Genomic DNA, 23851 nt, shown 5'->3' with positions numbered 1-23851 from the left:
CCAGTTGAATTAAATGTCCCTCAGTCTTTTTTCTCATATCTGCGTTCTCCAGCTATAATTACATGCACCATAATTACAGATAATGCATGTAAGACTAAATTTTTTAATAACAAAGGGTGGACACATGTTTTTAGTCTGCCTCAGTCAAGGAGAAATTTTTTCAGATTTTAGGAGCCTCCACAGTAAAGAATATTACTGCTATGGAGGAAACACTGCCACACTGAAGTTTTTGAAGCATTACATTTAATTGATCAAGGATTTGCCATGTAATTCTGCTAAAATATGTGAACAAGACTACAAATTAAAATGCTAATATGGCTTACAGCACTGAAAAAAATAAATCACTGCAATTTAAAAATGAATGCAGCCATCCTGATAGAAATATGAATGAGAAAAGTTATTTATCTGCCTAAGGAAATAGATAAATCTAATCCAAATTATAGATAAAATAAGTCTTGGGGGAAACCAACATTTAGTATTTCCCTGCAGAAGACTGCCTTGGGTACAACTTGCTGCTGTTGTGCATTAGGAAGCAAAAGTACACAAAAAACATTGCAAATTAGCATTTACACTCATTGCCCTTGATTATTTCCTCAGCTAAAATTGTCTGCAATATCTTTCAAATTACTTAATATATATTTTTAGTCAAAAACAAATAAAATGTATCCATCAGTAAACTACCGGAGGACAGTTTCCAGTTGTGAATTTTCATAGTTTCCACAATTGGCACATTCATAGATCTTCCCTAAACATCTCCATTTTTGTTTGTTAGGCTTTATGTGGCACACTTGTTCCCTTTCAGATTATTTACTTCTAGTAAAATCATATATGTTTATAACATTTATAACATTTGCTTCTAGTAAAATTATATATGTTTATAACATAACATTTGCTTCTAGTAAAATTATATATGTTTATAACATAGCACTGAGGCACAGAAATATTTTTTCTCATGTATACACTTGTTATAGTTCACGTATGAATTCTAGAATCATTTCTGTAGTTGACTATGATAAATCCCATTGAGTCAACTATAGTCATTCCGGAGCAGAGACTCCAGAATCTAAGATGCAGAATTTAGGACTATGAAGAAGAAACATGTGAATATGACTGTTAATTCTGTTGAGTAAGACTAAATAATCACTTACTAGCAATTTCAAATACCCATTGATATGCAGTTTGAATTGGTTTGAGGCCACTTCTGTTTGAATCAAAATATATGCGTAACATAATCTCCCAATAGTTCTGGATTTCTGCAAAAGACTGAGTAAAACACATGTCATGTTGTAATGTGTTAGAAACCCATGTCCACTTTCCAGCAGGGGCAGTACTGGATGGCTTTAATACAGTGTTTTGGGGATTACACCACATATTACAGGAGTCTGTGAAAGTCTGTTGAGAACACTAGTTAGAAAACAGAATTTATAAGGAGAAAAGAAAAAAAAAAAGACAGCTATGACTTTATCATGGAAGGTGACAGAAAGAAACTGCTAGAGAGAAAGCCAGTAAAACTGATGAAACTGAGTAATTCTCTCTCCTTAATTATGTTTCCTTGATTTAATTTTTGAAATCTTGTTACTTCCTACACCTATTTTGATTCATATGAAGAAACAATTTTGATGAACCTTCATCGTTTGGTTGCATTACATAGGTCATAGCACACAAGTAGATCTGCTGTAACAAAGCTGAAAGTATTCTGAAACCTGTCCATATCTCAGAAAATAATGTGAATAAAAATTATATTAATGATTTCAATTTAGAGTTTGATAAGAATGATATGACCTGGCTGAAAGCTTCCTGTTCTTTAAATTGATACATATTTTGCTGAATATCTACTTTGCAACTAATTGTAGCAAAGATGTGTATTTAGCATCTCACATTACTTTAGAGACAGCTTTATAGCAAAACTGGAAAAAAACCCTTTTTTTTCCCAAATATGCAAAAATATTGTGGCAAAGAAGTTCTGGACATGTTGCTGATACCGTTATTGAAGAATGCATCTCTAACCCTGAGGGTCTCATGTTTAGCTAGCTAAAAAAAAAAAATAAAAAATAATGCTGTGTAGTGTGTTTCCTCATAATTACAAGAATGTTTGGCATACATTTCTCACATATTTGAAGTTTCTCTTTGAGCTGGGAAGTTTTAATATTTCTGTACTGTTTAAATAATATTTACTTAGTGGCTCACAGATGTAAAACCTATGAAGCATACATAATGTATGAATTTGAAACAAATATACACAAAACTGGAGCAAGTATTTCCTTTTCATTCCTAGACTTATTTTGTTTCACAGGAAAAAAACACTTTTAATGAATCTTCATCATTTGGTTGCATTACATGGGTAACAATGCACAAATTAATAAGTTGACTAATTAATTTAATTATCCAAATAGTTCATTATACGAAACAGACAGTCATTCCTGAAAGATTTGATCATAATAGAGACAAACAACATATTAAGCATTTCATAAAGATGTTAAGAAACTTTTGAAACAGTATACTAACAATTAATTTTATCCTAAAAAGTTAATTTTATTAATGAATATTTCTGAGGTCATCAGTTTCCACTTAAAACTGAACCCTCCTAAAATGTGTACATTTGGAACAACGGTATTCCTTGTTTGCAGATCCTGAAGAGAAAATGTGCAAAGGCCCACTACTTGAATACAAGACTTTTTTGCATGGGATTTTTTATGCAACTGATGTTTTATGTATTGGTGTTTATACTCCTATGATTAATTTTTAACTAGAATTGCATTCTATATATGATGTAATTCTTTTTCAGATTGAACAATAGGTTTATGAAATTGTCAACCCCTTAATCTGTTTGTTGGTTTTGGAAATAATCATATTTTAAGTAAATTTGTTGCAGTACATTTTTTTTGCTTGCTTTTGCATCATGGTACACATTTTCTTTTGCTTTATCTTTCAAATATTAATGTTTTACCAAAGATTTATTTTAAACCACTGTTGTTATCCTACAAGTCCTGTATCTCTGAACACTTCCAATTGCTGTTCTTTTTTCTTGCATATAAAATTAGACCATTCACTATAAAATTAACTGGCTCAAGTTTATAAATATTTCTTATTGAAAAAAGAAGTAATCATTAGAGCTTTTCATCAGACAATGAAAAGTTTCAGTTGGGAAATAATTCTGTGCTCCTCTTTAGATAAAGATAGGCTTCTGCATATGGTTACACATCTGTAGTTTGAAATCGCTTTCCTTGTGCCAGTCAGCACTGCCCAGATGAAGCATTCTGAATATCTAACCTCATATTTGGTCACCAGAAGGCTCAGTCGTGTGAGCTTTTACTTACCAAAGTACTTTGGATTAAACCTGTGGGTTTTCTTTGGGGAGTAAAATTATAATAAAATTATAATAGTCATATAATAGCATCTGCTCTGGAAACTAGCTTTCCCAGCTGAGACCAGTGAGAAGTTCTGCTTAAAAACAGACAAATTCTCCATCTGCTCTATGAGCAAAGAGTCTTAAAATGGATGGAGAACTGTACTTTCCCCTTTTCCCTCCCTCCAAAATTTCCCCCTTTTTTTGGAGGTGATATCTTTTGTACAAAACTGAAAAAGCAGCTTTACCATCTAACTGGAAGTAGAATCAGGAGAGATGAGCAAAATAAAAGAAAATTAAGAAAAGGTTGTACTGAGCCATTTCTTAAAGTGGAGTCTAAACTTGAGAAGGGCAATAGTAAAAAACTTTCTGTCGTCTTTGTTTGCAAGGTGTGAGCAGTCTCCAACACTCTTTGTGTCTCTGTTGTTACAGTGTGTCTGACAACAGCGTAATCAAAAGCACGGAGCTTCAGTAATGTTGTACGTTTACCTGCTTATTTTGAGCCACTCCAAAGCAGCATAATTGTGAAACCTGAAACCATGGCTTTTATCTAAAAGAATATGCAGGTTAGGGAAGTGGAGCAGAGAACAGCTTCTGCACATTATGAATAAAGTAGGAAGTGGGCGATTAGCTGCTGTAGATGCTGTTGCAGGTTCTTAGCAAAACCTCTGTAAAACCCAGAAAACTTACCAGATCTTGCATATAGAAATTGTGAAGTGTTTTGCAGTAGAACTGAAACCCAATGTTGCATTTGCAGTGTAGCTCAAAAGCAGATTGTTTTCTAAAAGGATGCCTCTTTTGCAAAACTTTTGACCATGTAACGGCCTGAAAAATCCTGAAGTCCTTATTTTTATAAAAACTAAAGACATTCATTACAAAATTTAAAATTCCAGGCATTTTTTTCCTGCGGAATGTTTGGAGTCTCCTTTCAGTGGCTGATAACTGTCAGGTTTTCTTTACATTAATAAAAGCAGGATGGGTCAACATCTCATCAGTACCTCACTGCACCAGGCATCAAAGTGAATAAGATCTTGCCTGAGGCCGTATTCTAGGCCAAAGAAAGAGGAGGATGGTCTGCTTTTTAGTGTGAAGTCAAGAAACAGTTTTTCCCCTCTATGTGCAAAAGACTGCCTTGATATGGAATGGATTTTCTCACCTATGTCTATTGCTATGTAATTATGGTGAAGTAGGGGCAATCAGAGTTAACTTCTAACGGAAGGTAGTAAGATATGCATTGCTGTTGAGTTACAGTTTTGTTTAGTATGCAAGCTTGGACTCGAAATTTCTGTGTCAAGGCAATGAATGGCTTAGATGCTACAGTCTGATACCTTATACATAATTAAGTCTTTGCAGTTAAGTCTGGACTGTGTAGATACTGAAGGCCAGGCTTATGTATTTGCAATAGAGTGTGTTGCTGGTAAGATGCCATATAGCTATTCTGAGCTAACTGGAATTTTTAAAGCACTACTGACTTTGAGAGCAGGTATACATTATTGCTGTAGTCCAGCCAAGGTGTGAGAAAAATATGAAAAGATGAAGCCAGACCACCCTCTGCCAGGATAGGATAGTTTCCTACTTCAAGGGAGATTATGAGTTATTATTTGTCATTGTTGCCACTTAAGAGTTTTGTGCCAAGTAATCACATTCTATTGCAGTAAAGATTGAGCTGATCATCAGGGTTTGTATCTTCAGCCAATGAATGTTGAACTGCAGGTGTGAGTGTTAAAGGGTTTTTTTATTCTTTGACTGTTTCTGTTCTGCTCAGGTTAGATACTGTTCATCTATGTGCCAATCTCTCATCCAAGCAGTGAAGTACCTTGGTATTTAGGCAGGGGATGAACAGGGACATGTCATTTCAACTTTGTCAGTACTGGAGCTTATATTACCCTTGCACATGAGTGCAATTTATTGTACAATTTTGAAACAGATTGAGAAGAACTGGCCCTGGCCAAAGTACTGGCTCCTGTAAGATTTCTATCACAAGTACTTCTTGTTGCATGTGTTACTTCAATAAGGACTCCAGGCACTGCTGGGATTTCTCTTCAGATTGCCATGTATTTCTGGTATTAGGATCTCAGAACAGTGTAACACAGCATATTGAGACAGCATTGAAGATTTTAGCAAGGTAAGAATGGATATCTTTTTCTCATCCTGCCCTGAAACTTGCTTTTGACTACATAGCATACGTGGATTCCAAAAAGCTGGACTTATTTGGGGTTTTTTAATAGTTTCTCTGAGTTTACATGAGAGGCACAGAAACTATAGACTACTGTTACTATAGATTACTCCTGCAGTTGTTGAACACAGAGTATCTGGAAATGAAGGGAAGATGGGATCTTTCTCTAGATGTTATGTTAGCTACCAAACAGTATCAGGATTTCCCTCACATGAGCCAGGAATACCAAGGGTCAAAGTCACAAGTTTTACATCAAGACAACTTCAGTGTCCTGAACTTCCTGATAAATAAACATTCTCCAAGAATGTAGGTGACCTTTTGGTCACTGCATGCATGGAAGTTGTTTGAGATAGTTCCCCAAGAACACAAGAGAAGTGTTTGCAGTGTTCTGTGCACAGTTCTGCTGTAAATTCTGAAGCTCTGGGTGTTATTAAGGAAGTTTAACACAACAAGCAGCAGTATAATGGGAAATTTGTTACTTTCTATGGACAGTTTCTATGGCAAGTTTCTCTTACATGCTATACAGCTGTACAGATTTTGAGGAACTCATTCGTTTTCATCTGTTCTTTCATTTCTTTGTGAAGAGCTTCAGTTTCTGCATCTGTTTCTTAAGTGCATCACAGCATATGAAAAAAGCTAAGTCCCAAGAAAGGAGAAGAGGTTATTTGGAAACTGAGGTGTTAGTGATCAAAGCCACCACAAAGTGATGGTCCTTATTGCTTCCTGTGATGAGAGTGCTTTGGGTGCATGTGAATCTAAAATGTAGTTTAAATTTGATTTCTTGTTCTGAGTGTCCAGAGCTGACCTCAGTTCTACTACCCACACAGAGCCTTTCCATGTCCTCAGACTATGAAATTTCTTAAGAGAGACATAAATGGAACTGGAGTAAAAAATAAATCCTCCATTAAAATAGGAAACAAAAAACTACTGAAACATTATGATAGCTTTGGCTCTGCAGGTCTGATTATAACAGCTTTTTCATACTGAGTGTCACCTCTCTACCTAACTCACCCCGTTATTTTCAGTATTAGAATTAAATCAATTTACATCCACATTAGTCTCAGCCATAAGTGTAGGTAATTATAACTCCAAAGGCAGGTAAGCGTCAGAATAGTTAGAAAATAAAAAAGCAATGTTTCCATTAATATGATGATGATTTATTATTATTAGATTCAAGAAGTGTACATAAATTAAAAGGGACAGGTTGTTCAGGCCTTATACTTAAAAATAAGCACTTAATCTAAAATGTATGTGGTGTCTTTTCCTGGCTCAGTTTCCTATTGTCTGGATTTGGTTCTAAAGAGACATCAGATGAAAGAAGTATTATGCATAGAGACTTCGGCAGAATTTTTACCTTAGACCTACAAAGTAACCACAATGAAGTAACACTGTATGATGACATAATGCATGTATGCACATTGTGCATACATGCAACACTGTATTAGGGTAACATAAATATAATGACAGAAAAGCTGATATAGGATTCCCTGTTAAAACACAAAAATTTCAGAGTATAATTAGTGCAAATTAACATGGAAAAAACCACTCTGTCTTCTTTCTTGGATTAGAATGTGCTCAAAAGAATTCAACTGCAAATACATGCTCAATGTTATTCATCATGGATTTTTGAACAGTAAGAGATTACAGCTGACAGTCTGTGGATGAATAAAGACTGTGAAGAGTTAAATGCAGGCACACAGGCCTCAGAGACTCTGATACAACACGAGCACTATCATGTGTAATCTTGGCTCATTTAAACAAAATTTTTCTTTACTCAAACACAAATATACATGTAGAATGAAGAAATGTAAACCATACCTGAGAAAAGAGATAGTATAATAATGCCTTGGAGGAAAATCTAAATGTCATAAACAGCTCTACAGTTGAGTAAGGACAATGATGTGACAGCAATGTCTAATGCATAATGGTTGTCAGCCTGTAAGCCTAAAGTCTTGGAGTTTTACCCTTAAGGAATCTTCATATAGTTACACAGTTTTTGAATAAAAGCTTTTTGCTAATGTGCCTTAGTTTGATATTCAGGTGTCTCTGCTTCCAAACAGGAGAGGTGAGTGACAATTGGAGAAAATACTGAAACCCCCTGGATGCAATCAGTAGAGTTATGGCCAGATGAAGAATGACTTGTAATTTTCATCACTGCATGTAGCAGACAAGTGCATGCTGTGTAGAATTCCAGTACCAGATCTTCTACTATGTTGGAAAGATTGGAAAAATCACAGAAATAGCTACAAATTAATTGCTAGATGAAAAAATTAAATGCCTTGATATTAAAAAGGTTAGGTCTTTAAAGTTGTCAAAAAGAAATCTGAGATATTGTTCAAGTTGAGTGGTATCAATACCTTATGGGTAGAAAACAATGGTTATAAAAAGGCTCTTGATCCAGTAAACAAAGGTAGAAATAAAAGTAATAGAACCTGAAGCCTGATGAACTCACAAAACATTAAGATACAGATTTTAACAGTGAGCAATTTAGCCAAACAAACTCTGTAGCGGTACATTCTTTCTCTCATCTTCAAACAAGTGGGACATCTTTCTGGAAGACAAGTTTTAGCTACAATGATATTTTAGCAGATCTCTAGCTGTTGTGCTCAATATAGGGGTAAGTACTTTAAATGTGATGTCTTGTAAAATATAGGACAACGAACAAAGGATGTCATTGAACTGGAAGGGATGTAAAGAAGTTGTTTGATCCATGCCTATGTGTCAGCATGGAACAACTGTACTAGAACTTATTCATGCCATAAATTTATCCTACTTCAACGACCTGAAGCCATGGAAATGCCACCTTCACTATCAGAAAGTGCCTCCTAAAAAATGTTGCTGACCTCTAAACACATTACTTCTTGCTTTCTTTACCATGAAAATTAAGAAAAAAATAATTACCCCTTTCTTCTTTGCTGGAGACTTAGGTATGCATTTCATTTTCCTTCAGTCATACCATATTTCCCTAAAAAACCACCATTTCCTCAATATCTCCAGGAACTCATGTTTTCTAGACCTATAGTCATTCTTACTCTTCTCTTTTGGGGTCAATACAGCTGGAAGACATTAACCATGCTGTAGCCTCCTAAATACTGATTAAAAGGATTATTTAATTTGACTTGGGGGATATCCTTTTTAATAAAATGATGAAAGTTATGTGAATAAAAAGATATGTGATACCATACAACTTTAATCTTAGCATATCTTAAATTGTAAGGGTCTGCTTTTGCAAAACAAATATTCCTCAACAAAACCATCTGTTTTGCCAATTATCAGGCCTAGCCTAAAGGACACAGCCAGCATAAAGATGAACCAATAACCCAATTGTATTTGATACAAAAGGGTCAGTACATGGGTGAGTGCTGGGGGAACAAACAAGTCAGATTATACATAATCAGCTTCAATCCCACTGACCCCAACAACAACACTGCATGACCAACAATGGGTGGGATAAATGGTGAAATGCAGTCTCCCATAGAAAGGGCAGGAGACAACCAAGTCAACAAGCCAAACACATAAGGCCAAGGAAGCCACACACTGAATCTCTACACAGCCCACGCTTACAAAGGCCAGACCTGACTGGAGCCCAGTCCCAGGGAGGCGGGAGGTCCTTCCCCCACAGGGAACTCTACAGAGTACCTCCACCTCACAGACAGACACTGCCCCTTCCTGCAAGTGGTCCCAGCTTTTATCCCTCAGTGGGACACCTGACCCTTGTTTACTGAATGCAGACACCTGGGGCTCATTTACCCAATGGCTCTCCCTGCAAGGCCGCCACACCCTGGAGGGAAGCCTAAAGGCAAAATCACCCCCCCTTTGGGAAGGGCTGTGGGAATCACCCGTATGTCAACCTTGATTTTGGGCCTGGGGGTGAAACCCCAGCATTTCACCACTAAAGAATTCACCTGTGCAATCAGCAATGTTTGTACTTTGCTGTTTGAGTAACGGATGAACTCAATATGTTTCAAATGCACTGTTGTTGACATATATGTTGACAAGTTGCTCCAAGCAGCTATGAAGCAAAATTTATCTAGAAATTTTTGAGTTTTTTGTTAATAAGCAGAAAAACTGTCAGGACTTGGTAATTTTAATTTCATTTCCATGTGACAAATGAGAGGTCCTTCTGATAATTATTGACTCCCCTTCTCTTGTCTATTCCAAGGACAGAATTGTAGACTCCCAAGCAACTAAAGAAATCTCTTTCAGTAGTTTCTTTAACTTTCAGTCTTGATATTAAGCATTGCTACATATTTGTTGGTCTATGTTTAAATTTAAACCACTTGTTTTCCAGTGTGGTGGAAGTTTCTTTTTCTTGACAAGATTTTAATCTCCATTATACAGGTGTGAACTTGAAAAAAATCTCCAGAAGACAAGGGGGGTTCTTTTTGCTTGTAATTGGTTTTAACTGAACTGTGAATTTGCTTTTTCCTTCTGCTTTCTTCTTCCTTAGATTTTGTTGGACTTCTCTCCTTACAGCTGGAGACAATTCTTTCTGGGTAGCTTTTTCCACTAGGTAGCTTTAATCCAGTCATCATACTTGAAACAAAATTCTAGGTTTAACATCATGGCATCCAAACAATGATTTCATTTGGTTGTGTTGAATAACTTCTCTCAACGTGAACTCTCAAGGCCGTGGTTACTATGGTTTGGTTGTGGCTTGTACACTGAACAAGAATTCCGTGCAGCACACATGCACACCAGCCCACTCATCTAATTAGGGCTCTGTGCCTGGCACACTGCATCATCTTGGTTTTAAGGCTGCACCTGTTTGTTGAGGGTGTAGCTTCTGTGCAGCTTCTCAAACTGCCACTTTTCTGTGTGAATGTGCTAGAAAATTAAGTCCAGCCTTTTAAAACGTCTATTACAAACATATCTGACAGTGTACAGAGACCTGTACACCTCTTAATCAATGTCAAAATATATTTTTATTCCTCATCCCTTCACTTGAAATGCTGTCTCTGAGTAAGGAAAACTCCATCAAGACTGCATCAGTGCTCATGTGAAACTGCAGTTGTCTTTTCAAGCAAATTGTAGAACTAAATGATAATTTAGTTTTAAAGCACAAGAGCTTACATACTGGATGAACTGATGTTTGTGTGCCTTGTTCATGTCTTACAAAGACATTTCCAGGGCCTTCTATAGGCTGTACTCTTCTCTGCAGAGCCTCTCTACTCTGGTAAGATAAGGCACCAAAGAAGCAGGTTCAACAAAATATATTTGCTTTAGTGTGTGCAGAATTTTATTTTAATACTCTGTATAAACAATGAGGTTACTTCCTCAGCTGTTTGTTTGATAAATTATCTGTTCTTCTTTTTTCCAGGCCCTAAAAATGAAAGTTTGAAACAGGTAGCACCTTCCTCAGCAGCACTCTCCCCACCTGTACCTCCACCACATTCTGCTACGCAGTTGCCACCTCCTCCTCCAGCCTCTCACCCATCCCTGCAGACCCCAGCAGCTCCCAGCCTGCCTCCCAGAAACATCAAGCCCAGCTCTGAAACAATGTAAGTGAGCATGAACCTCAAGGTCTTTATTTTCTCATCTTTCTCTTTGCTCATGCAGCAGCAGATTAAGGCTGCAGGTGTCCCAATTTTCTGGGGAAGTGAGGTCCGATACCACTTTCCTTGTTCTACCCTGGCCTTTGTCTATTTGGAATTAGTTTTTATTAGTTTGAACCATCTATCCAGTCAGTTGTTTCCCCTTTTTTTTTTTTTTTTTTTTTTTTTTTTTTGGTAAGGGGAGGGGAGAGGGAACGTCCTGCTGGGTTTTTTACTGCAGAAGGGTCTAAAGACTTCATTCATATGCTGATGATACAAAATCAGTTGTATCAATAACTGAAGCTTTCCCCTGCATTTTTCTGGGGGAAGAGGGCCAGGAGGATCAGGTCTGTCAGTCGATACCCCAGGAAGCAGCTTTGAAAGCTGGAGCTACCGAGCTCAGCGCAGGTTGTAAAACTGCACCAGGACGTTGTGATAACACTGAGAAGCCTCCATTACATACAGGGCTCCTTTCTTTATCCTTCTTCGAAGATCTGCGTCCAAAAGGGGAACTTCCCAGCGACAGAGTTGAAAGCACTTCGGTCTAGTGTCAAAACTGACCAGAAACGAGCTGAGCCTGGATAACGAGCTGCTCTCCGGCCAGCAGTTACTGCAAACAGCAGCAAACGGCAGACAGGGAGAATGTATGAGCCATCAGAGAGGTGTGTGTGGGCATGCATGCTGTACTTCGGTATGGGTGCTGCCCCACCGTCAGCCCAGCGCTGCTGCTGTGCGAGGGTCCGCCGAGGGGAGCTGCCGTCACTGCCCCACCAGCCCGGCGGGAGCTCCCACGGATACCCTCCTTGCCTGGGAACCAAGCCTGTCCTCTTACTTACCTGCGAAATTACCTGCGAAATTTACCTCCAGTTTGTCCGTCCACTCTCCCATTCCTACATGCCCTCTGGACAATCCCCTCCGCTGAAAATGTGTGCCTGGGTGCTGACACCTTTTCTTTCACCCTGTGTTGGTGCTTTCTCCGACAAGCCAATTTTAAATCATCACATTATGCTTTCAAATCCTTTATTTGATTACATGCATTTGATGATATCTGCCCTAGTTTTCTTTTCCTTTCAACTATCATGAGTTATTATAAAGTTAAAAGCCCCTGATATTATTAGTTACATTCTCATTTTTTTTGCTTCCCTCACGTTGACAGCACTTTTAAATCTAACAATATTTGAGCACTTTTACCTGGCCGTATACCACTGTTTGTCTTGTCCCATATTTAGACTTTGAGCCCTACAAGTCAAGGAGCAAGCCTTAGAGCTATATTTAACATTGAACAAAAGTCTATCATTCTGCTTGTGTGCCATGTAAGCAGCCTGCACCTGCAAAGAGGGTTAAAAAGCCCAACAGATTATTTCCATTCAGTCACCCATCTGCCTATTATATTTTTCACACCACACTCACATCCAGGGTATCTGAGTGTCTTTGGCTCATTTTCTTCTTTTGTACTCAGGATCAAGGTGTTCCCATGTGAAAAAACAAGTTGCAGTCAGGAAAAAATATTTGGGGCATCTTGTGGGTACTTAAGGGCTCTACAGACTGTCTAGCCATTGTATAAAAATAGATGAAAAAAGCACCAGAACAATGGAGAATGAAAATGCAATCATAAAATCATCTTCATAGGTTTCACATGTCCGCTTTTTCATGTTTACAGAAGTCCAGACAATGAAGAAAATTATGATGATGTTGAATTTGTTTCACAAGGTAAGATGCATACATTTTAATTAATGGCAGCTATAAGAAGCTGTAAGCATATTGTATTTATAAGATAAGCAAAAGCATATTGTGCAACTAATTATGCTGGATATGCAGTTTTATGGGTGAAGATGGTTGTCTCATAACACTAATGGTTCTATAATTAATACGACAGGCTCTCAAGAACTGCTTTAGACATCTTCTCTCTCTCCCCCTTTTTTTTTGGTTAGAAATATGGTGGGGCTGTAAATCACCAGATTGTCAAATCCGAACCAAAATGAATGCTGGTCTTTCAGAATTGAAGTTGTGTTTTCTGGTGAAGGAGGCTTTGTTTTACACTTGACAAAAAAAATAGCTGTTGACTGTGCTTTTAATGTCGCTTTGTGGTCTGCCTTCAGTAAGAGGCAGTGAGTTGCTATGTTGTACCAGGAGCAGCCAGAGAAGCAGATTGTGACACAAAGAATTTCAATCTGCCTTCTGATCTCTCCTTGGGAGGACTTGGTCTGTGCCAGGCACAGTATGCATCGTTTAGTGTGCTAGCCATCCCTGCCATACAGAATGTGGGCTGTGGAGCTGAAACTGAGCCCAAGCTCTTTTCTTACCTAACTACATGCAGAGTAAAGAGGAAGCAGGAGATTGAGAATTTCTTCTCCTGCAGCCCAGGGTTTAGCAAAAGAGCCTTTGGCCTCCTTATTCAGCTGTGGGGCTGGTGCAAGCAAGTTCTTTGTGGTTGTTTGGATTTATTAGGTTTTTAACAATTACTTTCTTGTATAAAGAGGCACTTTTATAAACAAATAGCATAGGTAAGTTCATCAAAGTCACTAAAGAATCTTTAAAACAGATTTTCCACATTTAAAAATACACAGGAAAAATACACTATTTTGTAGATATTTCTATTTTACAGTGTACTACAAAAGCAATCTGGAAAACCAGATTTTTGCATTCATAGCCTCATTGAAAGCCAGGAGCCTGCATGTATTTCTAGTTAATTTCATTGTTATTATTAGCAGTTTGTAAATAGTTAAGGCTAGAATAAATTGTTTTCTGTACAGCAAAAAATAAATATCCTGGTTTTATTTTTTGTCATATAGGTCATGGAAATACAGAGGGGGTAAGTGTTATCCTCCATTATAAACGTATCCTTTTTAGCACAAACTTAAAAATCTAGCAAAATCTCTTCAACACACCAGAAAATTAATTGCAGAAATAATCCAATATATTGACGGTAAATTGTAGAATCACTTACTTATTGTGAAGAACAGGCATAAAACTGGGTAAATAGAGCAAGTGGAATTAATTATCAAAGCTGGCTAGACACCAAAAAGTGATTTTTGAAAAAAGCAAACCCACCCCTTCTATCTCCACAGACATTTCATTTCACAGATTTTTTCCAGAAGCAAGGGCCCTGTTCTGTTCTAGTAATAAACTACTTGTTTCAGTTAAGCACAGGTTTGTATCAGTGTTTTTACGTATCTGATATATTAGGTCCAGAAAAGTCTCCAGGACCCTAATCTGAGTCCCATTTAGATCCCTAGCATTCCAGTTTAACTACTGCTAACCCTGGTACCTTCACCATGGCAGTGCAATCATCAATACAGATAAAGGTTTTCCAGGGCTTACACAGCAATGAAAATATCAACTTTGGATTTAACAACATCTAGTGTGATTGTAACAATCCAGGAAAAAAAAAAAAAAAAAAAAAAAAGTCAGAAAAAAAGAATATGGGTTTGAATAATTCTTGGTTTGGGAAGTTTAAATTTATTTGTATTTACATTTTGCTGTAAATGTTTTTATATAGTTCATATGAGGCTTACATAGCAGGTCCAGTTTCTTTATGTCTTTCCAAATGTATCTAAGTAATTGAAAACTGAATTTTTCTCACAGGGCCAAGAAAGTGATGGAGAGATGTATGAAGATGTAAATGACATCAGGTAGTAATTTTAAACTCTATAACCTATTGTATTTTTATTACTAAAAGCTTGCTAACAAAGACACTTCACCTGGCACAAAAGTGTGATTCCGCTGCAATCCCTGTCAGGCATTACTGTGTTCATTCATTTCACCTAGAGAAAGTCAGGTTGTTCACAGGTTCTTTCCTACTTATATCTGCTATGCCTTGGGCTGGAAAACTCCTGCAATAAAATCATGTGGTTACTGTGATGAAGATAACAGAAGTCTGATTTCTGATCTAAGGAACATGTCTGAACCACTGCTTGGAATTACAGTGTAGGATGAAAAATGAGCTCAGCCCCTAGGTACTATGGCCTCAGATCTTTTGTTGTGGTTGTTTTTTTCACTTTTTAGATAAATACACTTGGAACTCCTATGAGAGGCTGGATTTACAGTTCTCAGGGTCTGAGTCCCCTAGAATAGCTACAGAGCCAGAATATGAACTCTGCTCATTCTTTTGCATTTAGCCCTTTATTTTGAGGAGTCTCTTGTGCCACTAATGTCTAAATGTATGGGATTCACTGTATTGTGATAGCTACAGAAAAGCTCTAGTTCCCTTGGAATAAGTAATGGCCTAAAGTTCTTACACAAAAATACCTTGTTTCAGATGTAGAATGAATTTCAGCAAAAATGAATTCCCTTTGAAAACTTTAAAAAGATAATTTTAAAACTATATAAGCAAAACAAGTGATCCTCATTCAGTCTTTTTTTTTTTCTTTCTTTTAAATTTGAACATAGCAATTTTGCAAAACGACCAAAAAAGGAAAAGGAGGGAGCCTCACTCAGTTGGTTCCATAGGGTTTATAAAGCATAGCTCTTCCAGCAAAGCTGTAGCTATAGTCCTAATTACATCCTGGGGCTCAGATCTCAGTACCATCCAGCACATGAGCCACAGCAGGCAATGTACCCTGGTGTGATAGGAACATTTATAATGCAGTGCAGAAGACTAGCTGTCATTTGTGTAGACTGCTGGAACAGGTTGCACTTAGGTTTAAAACCACAGTCCAGCGGCTCTTCAAGCTTCAGTTCAGGCTGCATCAAGCACTGATGGCCTGGGTAAATATTTAACAGTTGCAGCCAGTGCCACAACAACTAGATGGCTACCAGTTTCCAAGCTTGCTTGACAAAATTAGCTCAGAGATGTTTGGACATGCACATGTAGAGCCAGTCTCATCTTCAGACAACCTTGTCTGGCATGCTGTCCTAATGAGGACAGCCACTTTAAATTATATACATAAGATAAAGTGCTGCTTACTCTATCTGTTGCAGCCATACTACAGTTTAGACTGGAACTTTGATTTCACTGGGAGTAGTCTTTTCCCATCACATGTAGTTCTTTGTTAACCTTGGTTAAGAAAACTCCAGTGAGATTTACTTCACTGCTACATTCAGTCCTGACAATGCACTTTCAGATCATCAAGGGGAAAAGAGAAGAAACGGGACAAGGAAGAAAAGAGAAGAATGGACCAAGAGAAGAAAGAGCAAAAGGAAAAAGAAAAGAAAGAGCAGGAAATAAGGAAGAAGTTCAAAGTAAGCTTTTTGTTTTATAATCTGGCCAGACATGTAAGAAGCATTGTTGAGTTCAAACTAAACTTTTCAGCTTGCTACAAAACTATTTGTTATGGTAGGTAGTTCAAGCACCTAGATAAATTCTGAATAAAGATTTAAGCTGCTCTTTTATGTTTGGCATATGCTTGAGTTCAGGCTCTGTACTGGGGGCAAAGGTTTTTTTCAGTGCTTATGTAGGTTTCATTAAATTCCCTTCTCACATTCTTTCTATATAAAAAAAGCCTTAAAAATATTTCCTTTCACTTTTCTGTTTAAAAAGCATTTATATCTCTAGAATAGCATCAGAAGTCCTTAATAAAAGTGGGAGTTGAATTCCATATACTTAGTGGGGTTTTGTCTTACTGGAGATAGATACAACAGAATTCAGTCCTTAAGAGATTTCAACATTATATCGCACCACATTGCCTTTGACTTGGTCTAAAGGAACCTAAGAGGACTTCCAGCCTAAATGGAGAGGAAGGGAATAGGGCATGTGTAGGGAAGTTACAGTTACAAGGGCTAAATGATGAGACAGTTCTTTCTGGTCTGCATAGTTTTTATATAGCTGGTGGTCAGCATGCTACCACAGTTCGCAAATCTGCCAGTCATTTTCTGTTAACGAATGCCTGTTCACAATACTCCACTGTGCTTCTTTCACTGTCATTGTACATAGTGAGCAGCTTTGTTTTTCTTCCTATTATGCTTTGTGCATAGTAAAGCCATGATGATTCTCTCACATCATAGCCTAGGCCTGCTGTGGAAAGACTGACATGAGTTAAGGAGCAAATATTAAAGGCAAATACTAATAGTTAATAATAGTGGGTTAGCTGGCATTTGTCAGGCCTCAAGTATATTTTTCAGACCGCTCCTGTGAAGTCTAGGCATTAGCACACTGAATGCTTTCAGGCTGCAGACTGTTCTCTTGCGGCCATTAAAATATGTTATTATTCTTAACTGCAAACAAATATATTTTAGTGCATATTTTCTTTCCCATTTCTTTGCCACCTATACAGGTTAGATACTCCTGAGCTAGCCTATAATTGTCAAAATCCACATACCTCTGCAAGATCCCATGTATATTAAACCCACAGATACTAATATCCTAAGTGGTTTCTCTATAACATATACTAAAGATCTCACAAAGAGAACCCAGAATTCCAGTAAGCAGTGTGATCATCCCTGGTGAGTACTTGTAGGATCATTTATAGAGTAGAATTGTAAACACAGAACTTATTTCTGTTAATGAACATTTACTCATACAAGTAGTTCTGTCGGAACTACATGAAGCTGCCCACTAGAATTAAATACAAGTCTCTTTGGGGAGTCTGTGAAAGGCTCCATGGGTTAGCCTCTTGGGTTTAGTGTTTATATTTCTGTGATTTTGCCAGTAACTTCTTAAGCTGCTCTGCTGCTATCCCATTGCCCTCTCTTTTCTTTCCTGATTATTAATTTAAACTACATAACTGGGGACAGAAGTGATACTTTTCTGTTTATTTGCCTAGACTATTTTAAATGTTAATGAAACAAATAATCGTCATTACTGTTATTTTCTCTTCTGTCTGAATGTTTGGGAAAGAACTTCCATTTTTCCACATCTGTGATTTCTTCTGTTGCTTCACCTCTGCAGTTAACAGGACCTGTCCAAGTCCTTCATCAGGCACGAGCTTGTGTTGACCACAAGGGAGGGAAGAATGAGCTGACTGTCAAACAGGGTGATGAGATTGAAATCATTCGCCTCAGAGACAACCCAGAAGGAAAGTGGCTGGGCAGGATAAAAGGATGTTGTGAGTTCTGTTTCTTCACTGTGATCCCGAGTATTTTCACTGTATGACAGCAAACATGTGAGCGTTACACCAAGGAGTAAACTTACCAAGGCTGAGTCACTGGCCACCAAAGTAAACAGTTACAACTCACCCTCCTATCCTTAGCTGGCATGTGAGGCTTAGTTCATAGGAAGTTATTGTACAACATAATGTAACATCTACGGGGACTAGAATAAGTTAGGAACAATATGTTGGGATTCTCAGAGACCTACTGAAAAATAATTCCATGTCAGCCTTCATCAGAACTTGCCTCCATGCAAGTAACAAGGATCACATTTTTTCATGTCTTTGTATTAAAAATAACATGGGTGTTCCTACAATAGAAGCAAAGAATATAAGGCCCTGTTTAAGTGTTTGTCTTTTTCCTTTTCTTATGGAAAGTTTCTAACTGATTTCTAGATTTTATTTTATCTGAAATCCAAGATGTTTCTCTAATTGTATAAACACCATCAGTGGATCTATGATATGATAAGGGGTTGAAGATCTGGCTTCTGGGTTATAGCAAAGACAAAAGACTGATCTATAAAATCAAAGAAAGTTAATAAAAGCACTCGCTTGATTTTCAAGGAGACTAAAATGACAATAAGTTCAGTAAGACAGTTCACACATGTAGAACTGGCCAATACCAGATCAGCACTTTGAAGTACTGGATGTAAAAAGACACTAAGGAACTGGAGTGTGTCTCATACAAAGAGAGGCTGAGAGACTTGGGACTGTTCAGCCTGGTGAAGGTAGGCTTTTATAATTGTTCATAAATATCTGACAGTAAGGTGTAAAAGATGTAGCCAGGCACTTTACAGTGGTGCCCAGTGTCAGTGCCAGAGGCACATGAAATTCTGTCTGAACATCAGGAAACATTTTTTTACTGTGAGGGTGACCAAGCAAGGGAACAGGTTGCCCAAAGAGGTGATGGAGTCTCCATCCATGGAGATCTTCAAAACCTGATGGGACATGGTCCTGGGCAACCTGCTGTAGCAGATCCTGCCTGGGCAAAGGGATTGGCCAAGATGATCTCAAGAAGTAAGTTTCCTTTTCTGTGATACATTAAAGTTTTGTAAATAAGTGTTTTGAATGGATCATTTTGTACATAGGAAAACAAATCTTGGTGAATTCTGGGAGAAGGGTATTTTCTTGAGCATGTGCAGTCAATTAATTAATTTACCTTAATTAATTTACTTTTCATAAACTGATTCTTGCCTCAGCAAAACTACTCACTGACCAGTGTTTATCGTACAGCCCAGTTTGTTTCACCAGTGCTTCAGCCTTCACTGTTTACAGGCCAGTTATGGTCTGTGAAGAGGCCCAAACAACAGAGGAATATCAGTTCTGATCATTCAAATAATAAAAAACAAGTGTTACAGATTTGAGGGGAAGCACACTAAAAACTGGATTCACTCAGAAGCAGCCAAGTGGGGGATTTTCCATTTTCAAGAAATGCATTAGCATTTTTCACCTTTGAGAAAATCCATTCATGCTCTCTTCTGTACATGCAGTATGCCTGTCTAAAATTCCCCTTTGCAGAGTTCCCAATCTCAGGCAGACTGCTCTGCTGTAAGTCTCTCCTGAGCTATTGCACCCAAGGGTATAACCAGATCTGTTTAGTGAAGGTCCAGAGACAAGAGGATATCAAGCAGATGCAGCGTTCTACCAACCTGAGGCAGAATCAATGCAAACAGTGTCTCTCCCTCCTAATGATCTGTCAGAATCTTTATGTCATGGACTGACTTAAAATATGCCAGGAGTCTGCAGTGGTCCCAGGGTTAGCTGAGAAAGGGAGCTTGCCCCATGATTCATGGAATCTGTGCAGAAAATTCTTCTGCTGCAGCGGAGAAGCAAATAAAGATGAATTTAACTTGACACCAGCTGAGGAGGTTTGGGGGGGAGATCTGAGACAGATCTGAGATTTGTATCTGTGTAGACAGATTGAGACTCAAGCTAAGGCTGCTTGGAATGAGACATTTCTTTGAAAGTTTTCTTTTATTTTCTGTTAAACTCTTCCATTTACCACGAGCTTTAAAACTACCTCTGCCTAATTACATGGTTTCACTCACTTAGATGGATACATTAAAACAACCATGGTGGAGATTGATTATGATTCTTTAAGAAGAAAGCAACAAACCAGAACTCCTGTGAAACACCCAGAGAGTGATCAAGAAGTGTATGATGATATTGGAGAGCAGGACAGTATTAGCAGGTATGTACAAGGAACACATGAAAAGGGACCAATGATTCACCCCAGTTATCCTAGAGCAGGGAAATTTTACAAGACGACAGACTCCTGTCACAGAAGAACAGCACATGTAACTGAGCTATTCAGACTGAAGTAGTCAAGAGAAACAAGAATGGATTCTGGAATCCAGCATCTGTAAGCACTCAGGAATCAATGATATTAAAGATCTTTTTCAACTTTAATGGTTCTATGATTCTAAGATTTGAGGAATCTATACTATTGGAAGAGGGCCTACACCACTGCAGTCCAAAAAAGAACAAAATGCAAAACATGCAGGATTACAAATCATGTGCAGGAAGTGTAATTCTCTTCCCTCCCTCTCTTTTCTTATTCTGTCTTTTGAAGTCACATAGTGCTTTTTCTAACAAGAATAAAAGACTCTAACAGCAATGGAAACACTCATTGTACTGGGGAACTCCTGGCCACCCTCATTGCTCTTATGAGTCTTACTCTGATTCTTACTACCTCTGAAGAGAAGGGACTTCTGGAAGTATAATCAGGTTAGCCCTTCAGAAAAGAATGTGTCTAATGTGTTTAATCCTTAAAATAAGGCCTCTAAAATCCCATAGGGTGGGTATGAGCTATATTTTTTTGACTTTATCAGAAGCCTCTCTTCTATGGCACAGTCTCACATGTATTCGCAATGCAGTGCTACATTTCAGACTCACTACTTCACTGTGCTATATTTTTCACATTAAATAGATCTGCAGCTAGAGAAATGCCATCTTCAGCTAAATATCAGACTTGCTGGCAGGGAATTATCCTAGTGATCTCGTGACAAGGGTCAAGGCTATGACATGACCCAACATGATGGTGGTACCTCTGTTAGCTGACCACACAGAAAAGTCTGCTTCTGTCATATGATGCAACAAACCACTGCTCATTCTCCATTACATGTCCTGATGTGCAGAAACACATACCCCAGGATTCAGATAAGAGATCTGCATGTGGGTGTAGAGGATTTCAGTGTCTAGGACAATTGTCTTAAAACACACAGCCACTACACCTCCTTTTTACTGCTTCCCAGCACCTTAACCTAGAAGCCTGGCTGGAATAAAGGGACTGCAGCTGTCTGGCTGCTGGGTGCAGCTGATCCTCAGCTGCTAGAACATCTCCATGAGCTCCAGAAACAGTGCTTGGAAAGATCTGCCTTCAGGCCCGCATTCTTTAAGCAACAAACATAGTTTTGCATCTGATATTTTTCCAGGTTGCTCAATATCAGTTTTCCTCCCTGATCACTGATCTCAGCATCATGACTTAGTGAGAAGAGTTACTTTAGTTGTTCTAGGTTTTAGGTATTCTGAGCGTTACCTACTTTGTTGCAGAAGTATCACTGGCCAATCTTTTTCACTATGGCAAGCATTGCAATTAGCCACCTCAATGCAAGTAATTGAAATTTTTTTTTTAATTCAAAAGCAAACAAGAATACTTACACTGTTGAATACTAAAATAACAGTGTAAAGAACTTGGAAGAAGGAATGAATAGCTCAGATTCATTAAATCCTTTAAGCTGTATTTTGACATTTTTATTTTCTCTAGTGATTAATAGCATTCTCTTCAGTTCATGAGCATGAATTGCTGGAAGGTCTGACATACATCAACATGTTTTGAAACCACTGTAAGAATGCCATACTAATAAAAGCCTCTTGACCAAACAGTATTAGCTTATTATCAGTAGTATTGTTAATATTCCAAAATTAATAAGCGATTAGGTCCTTTGTATTTCAGGATTTCCAGGCACAAGAGTTGAACAAATATTTTGATTTATCAGTTTAAATAAGGCCCTGAACTGGAAATAATCTGAGCTACTGTGAACATATCAGGATTTTTCAATTACTGTTAGAACACTGGGCTAATATGGAATCCCTGAAATGTTAGAAATGTGCAGTTAGAGGTTTAAAGCATCACCCAATGAAAGCTTGTTGAGCAACAGATTAATTTGTTCACCATTGTTCACCGTTTCATCTCAAGGAAATCCCCTCATAAGGGAGAATCTAAAGGGTGTGCATACACTCTCTACTGTTCAATCAGGTTATATTTTTATTTCCATCAAGTCTGATTACATGACCTCCTCAGATCCCTTCCAATATGAATCATCCTATGATCCTAAGTCATATTTTGCACTTTAGTTTAAAGATATCAATCAAGGAATATAAATATATTCTAAACATAGTGAATTGTTATAGCTGTAGACATCAATTTGCATTTCTTTGAAGATGACTATTGGAAATTGCTAAGAGTTGCTAACAATTATTAATAATTAGGAATGAATGTTCTGCTCATATGAAAATGTGCATGTTCACTGGCTTGAAATATCTGCATTGATTTATGCAAATAGAGAATTTGCTTCACAGATTTACTTATAAAATATTGTCAGGTTTTTTTACATTTACTAAACATGGTATTGACAACTCTTTTATTCCCCTTTGGATTACTGTGAATGATATTTTAAAATACTCTTTTCTAATTTGTAATTAATTACTTCCAAGTGAACAAAACAAGTACACTTTTTCTGCTTTACCTAATTCTACTAAAATTTAATCTCTCCTCATCTAAGAGCTAGTTCAGTTATGAATTAGATGACAAATTTTCATTACTATTATTGAGAATGCAACTGTCTGAATATTTGTATGTGAGAATCAGTGTGAGTGTAGTGAAAACGAAAGAAAGAAAGAAAGAAAGAAAGAAAGAAAGAAAGAAAGAAAGAAAGAAAGAAAGAAAGAAAGAAAGAAAGAGAGAAAGAAAGAAAGAAAGAAAGAAAGAAAGAAAGAAAGAAAGAAAGAAAGAAAGAAAGAAAGAAAGAAAGAAAGAAAGAAAGAAAGAAAGAAAGAAAGAAAGAAAGAAAGAAAGAAAGAAAGAAAGAAAGAAAGAAAGAAAGAAAGAAAGAAAGAAAGAAAGAAAGAAAGAAAGAAAGAAAGAAAGAAAGAAAGAAAGAAAGAAAGAAAGAAAGAAAGAAAGAAAGAAAGAAAGAAAGAAAGAAAGAAAGAAAGAAAGAAAGAAAGAAAGAAAGAAAGAAAGAAAGAAAGAAAGAAAGAAAGAAAGAAAGAAAGAAAGAAAGAAAGAAAGAAAGAAAGAAAGAAAGAAAGAAAGAAAGAAAGAAAGAAAGAAAGAAAGAAAGAAAGAAAGAAAGAAAGAAAGAAAGAAAGAAAGAAAGAAAGAAAGAAAGAAAGAAAGAAAGAAAGAAAGAAAGAAAGAAAGAAAGAAAGAAAAGAAGAAAGAAAGAAAGAAAGAAAGAAAGAAAGAAAGAAAGAAAGAAAGAAAGAAAGAAAGAAAGAAAGAAAGAAAGAAAGAAAGAAAGAAAAGAAAGAAAGAAAGAAAGAAATGGCACATAGAAAGAAATGGCACATTTAGTTGTTGCCTATATAGAAGACACAAGCATGTGCCTGAACTTCCAGTGCAGTATTTTTGCTGCTCAGCTGGCAACGTACGAGTGCCAAATCCAAAAGGTTTAGAACTATTAACTACAAAAGTGAGGGGTGATCATGGTGGTTTCTTTTTCCATATATGACTGTTTTTCTCTAAAATGTCTCTTGTTTGCTTTTT

General features: G+C 37.3%; 1 protein-coding gene across 2 annotated transcripts in view; it reads left to right on the top strand.

Annotated features, from left to right (window-relative positions):
• FYB1 (FYN binding protein 1) overlaps positions 1 to 23851 on the top strand; it is a 75088-nt gene that overhangs the window by 37461 nt on the left and 13776 nt on the right. For both annotated transcript variants that reach the window (XM_026865987.1, XM_026865988.1), the window contains 7 exons: positions 10843 to 11023; positions 12717 to 12766; positions 13849 to 13868; positions 14642 to 14688; positions 16120 to 16237; positions 17883 to 18039; positions 20134 to 20272. In XM_026865987.1, coding sequence (XP_026721788.1) covers positions 10843 to 11023; positions 12717 to 12766; positions 13849 to 13868; positions 14642 to 14688; positions 16120 to 16237; positions 17883 to 18039; positions 20134 to 20272 — 712 coding nt within the window. The remainder of the gene's footprint in view (positions 1 to 10842; positions 11024 to 12716; positions 12767 to 13848; positions 13869 to 14641; positions 14689 to 16119; positions 16238 to 17882; positions 18040 to 20133; positions 20273 to 23851) is intronic.

The sequence above is a fragment of the Athene cunicularia genome (assembly GCF_003259725.1).
Source record: "Athene cunicularia isolate RWA chromosome Z unlocalized genomic scaffold, athCun1 chrZ_part1, whole genome shotgun sequence".
Lineage (NCBI taxonomy): Eukaryota > Metazoa > Chordata > Aves > Strigiformes > Strigidae > Athene > Athene cunicularia.
The sequence above is the reverse complement of the archived record's forward strand: the minus strand, read 5'-3'. Positions and strand labels throughout refer to the sequence as shown.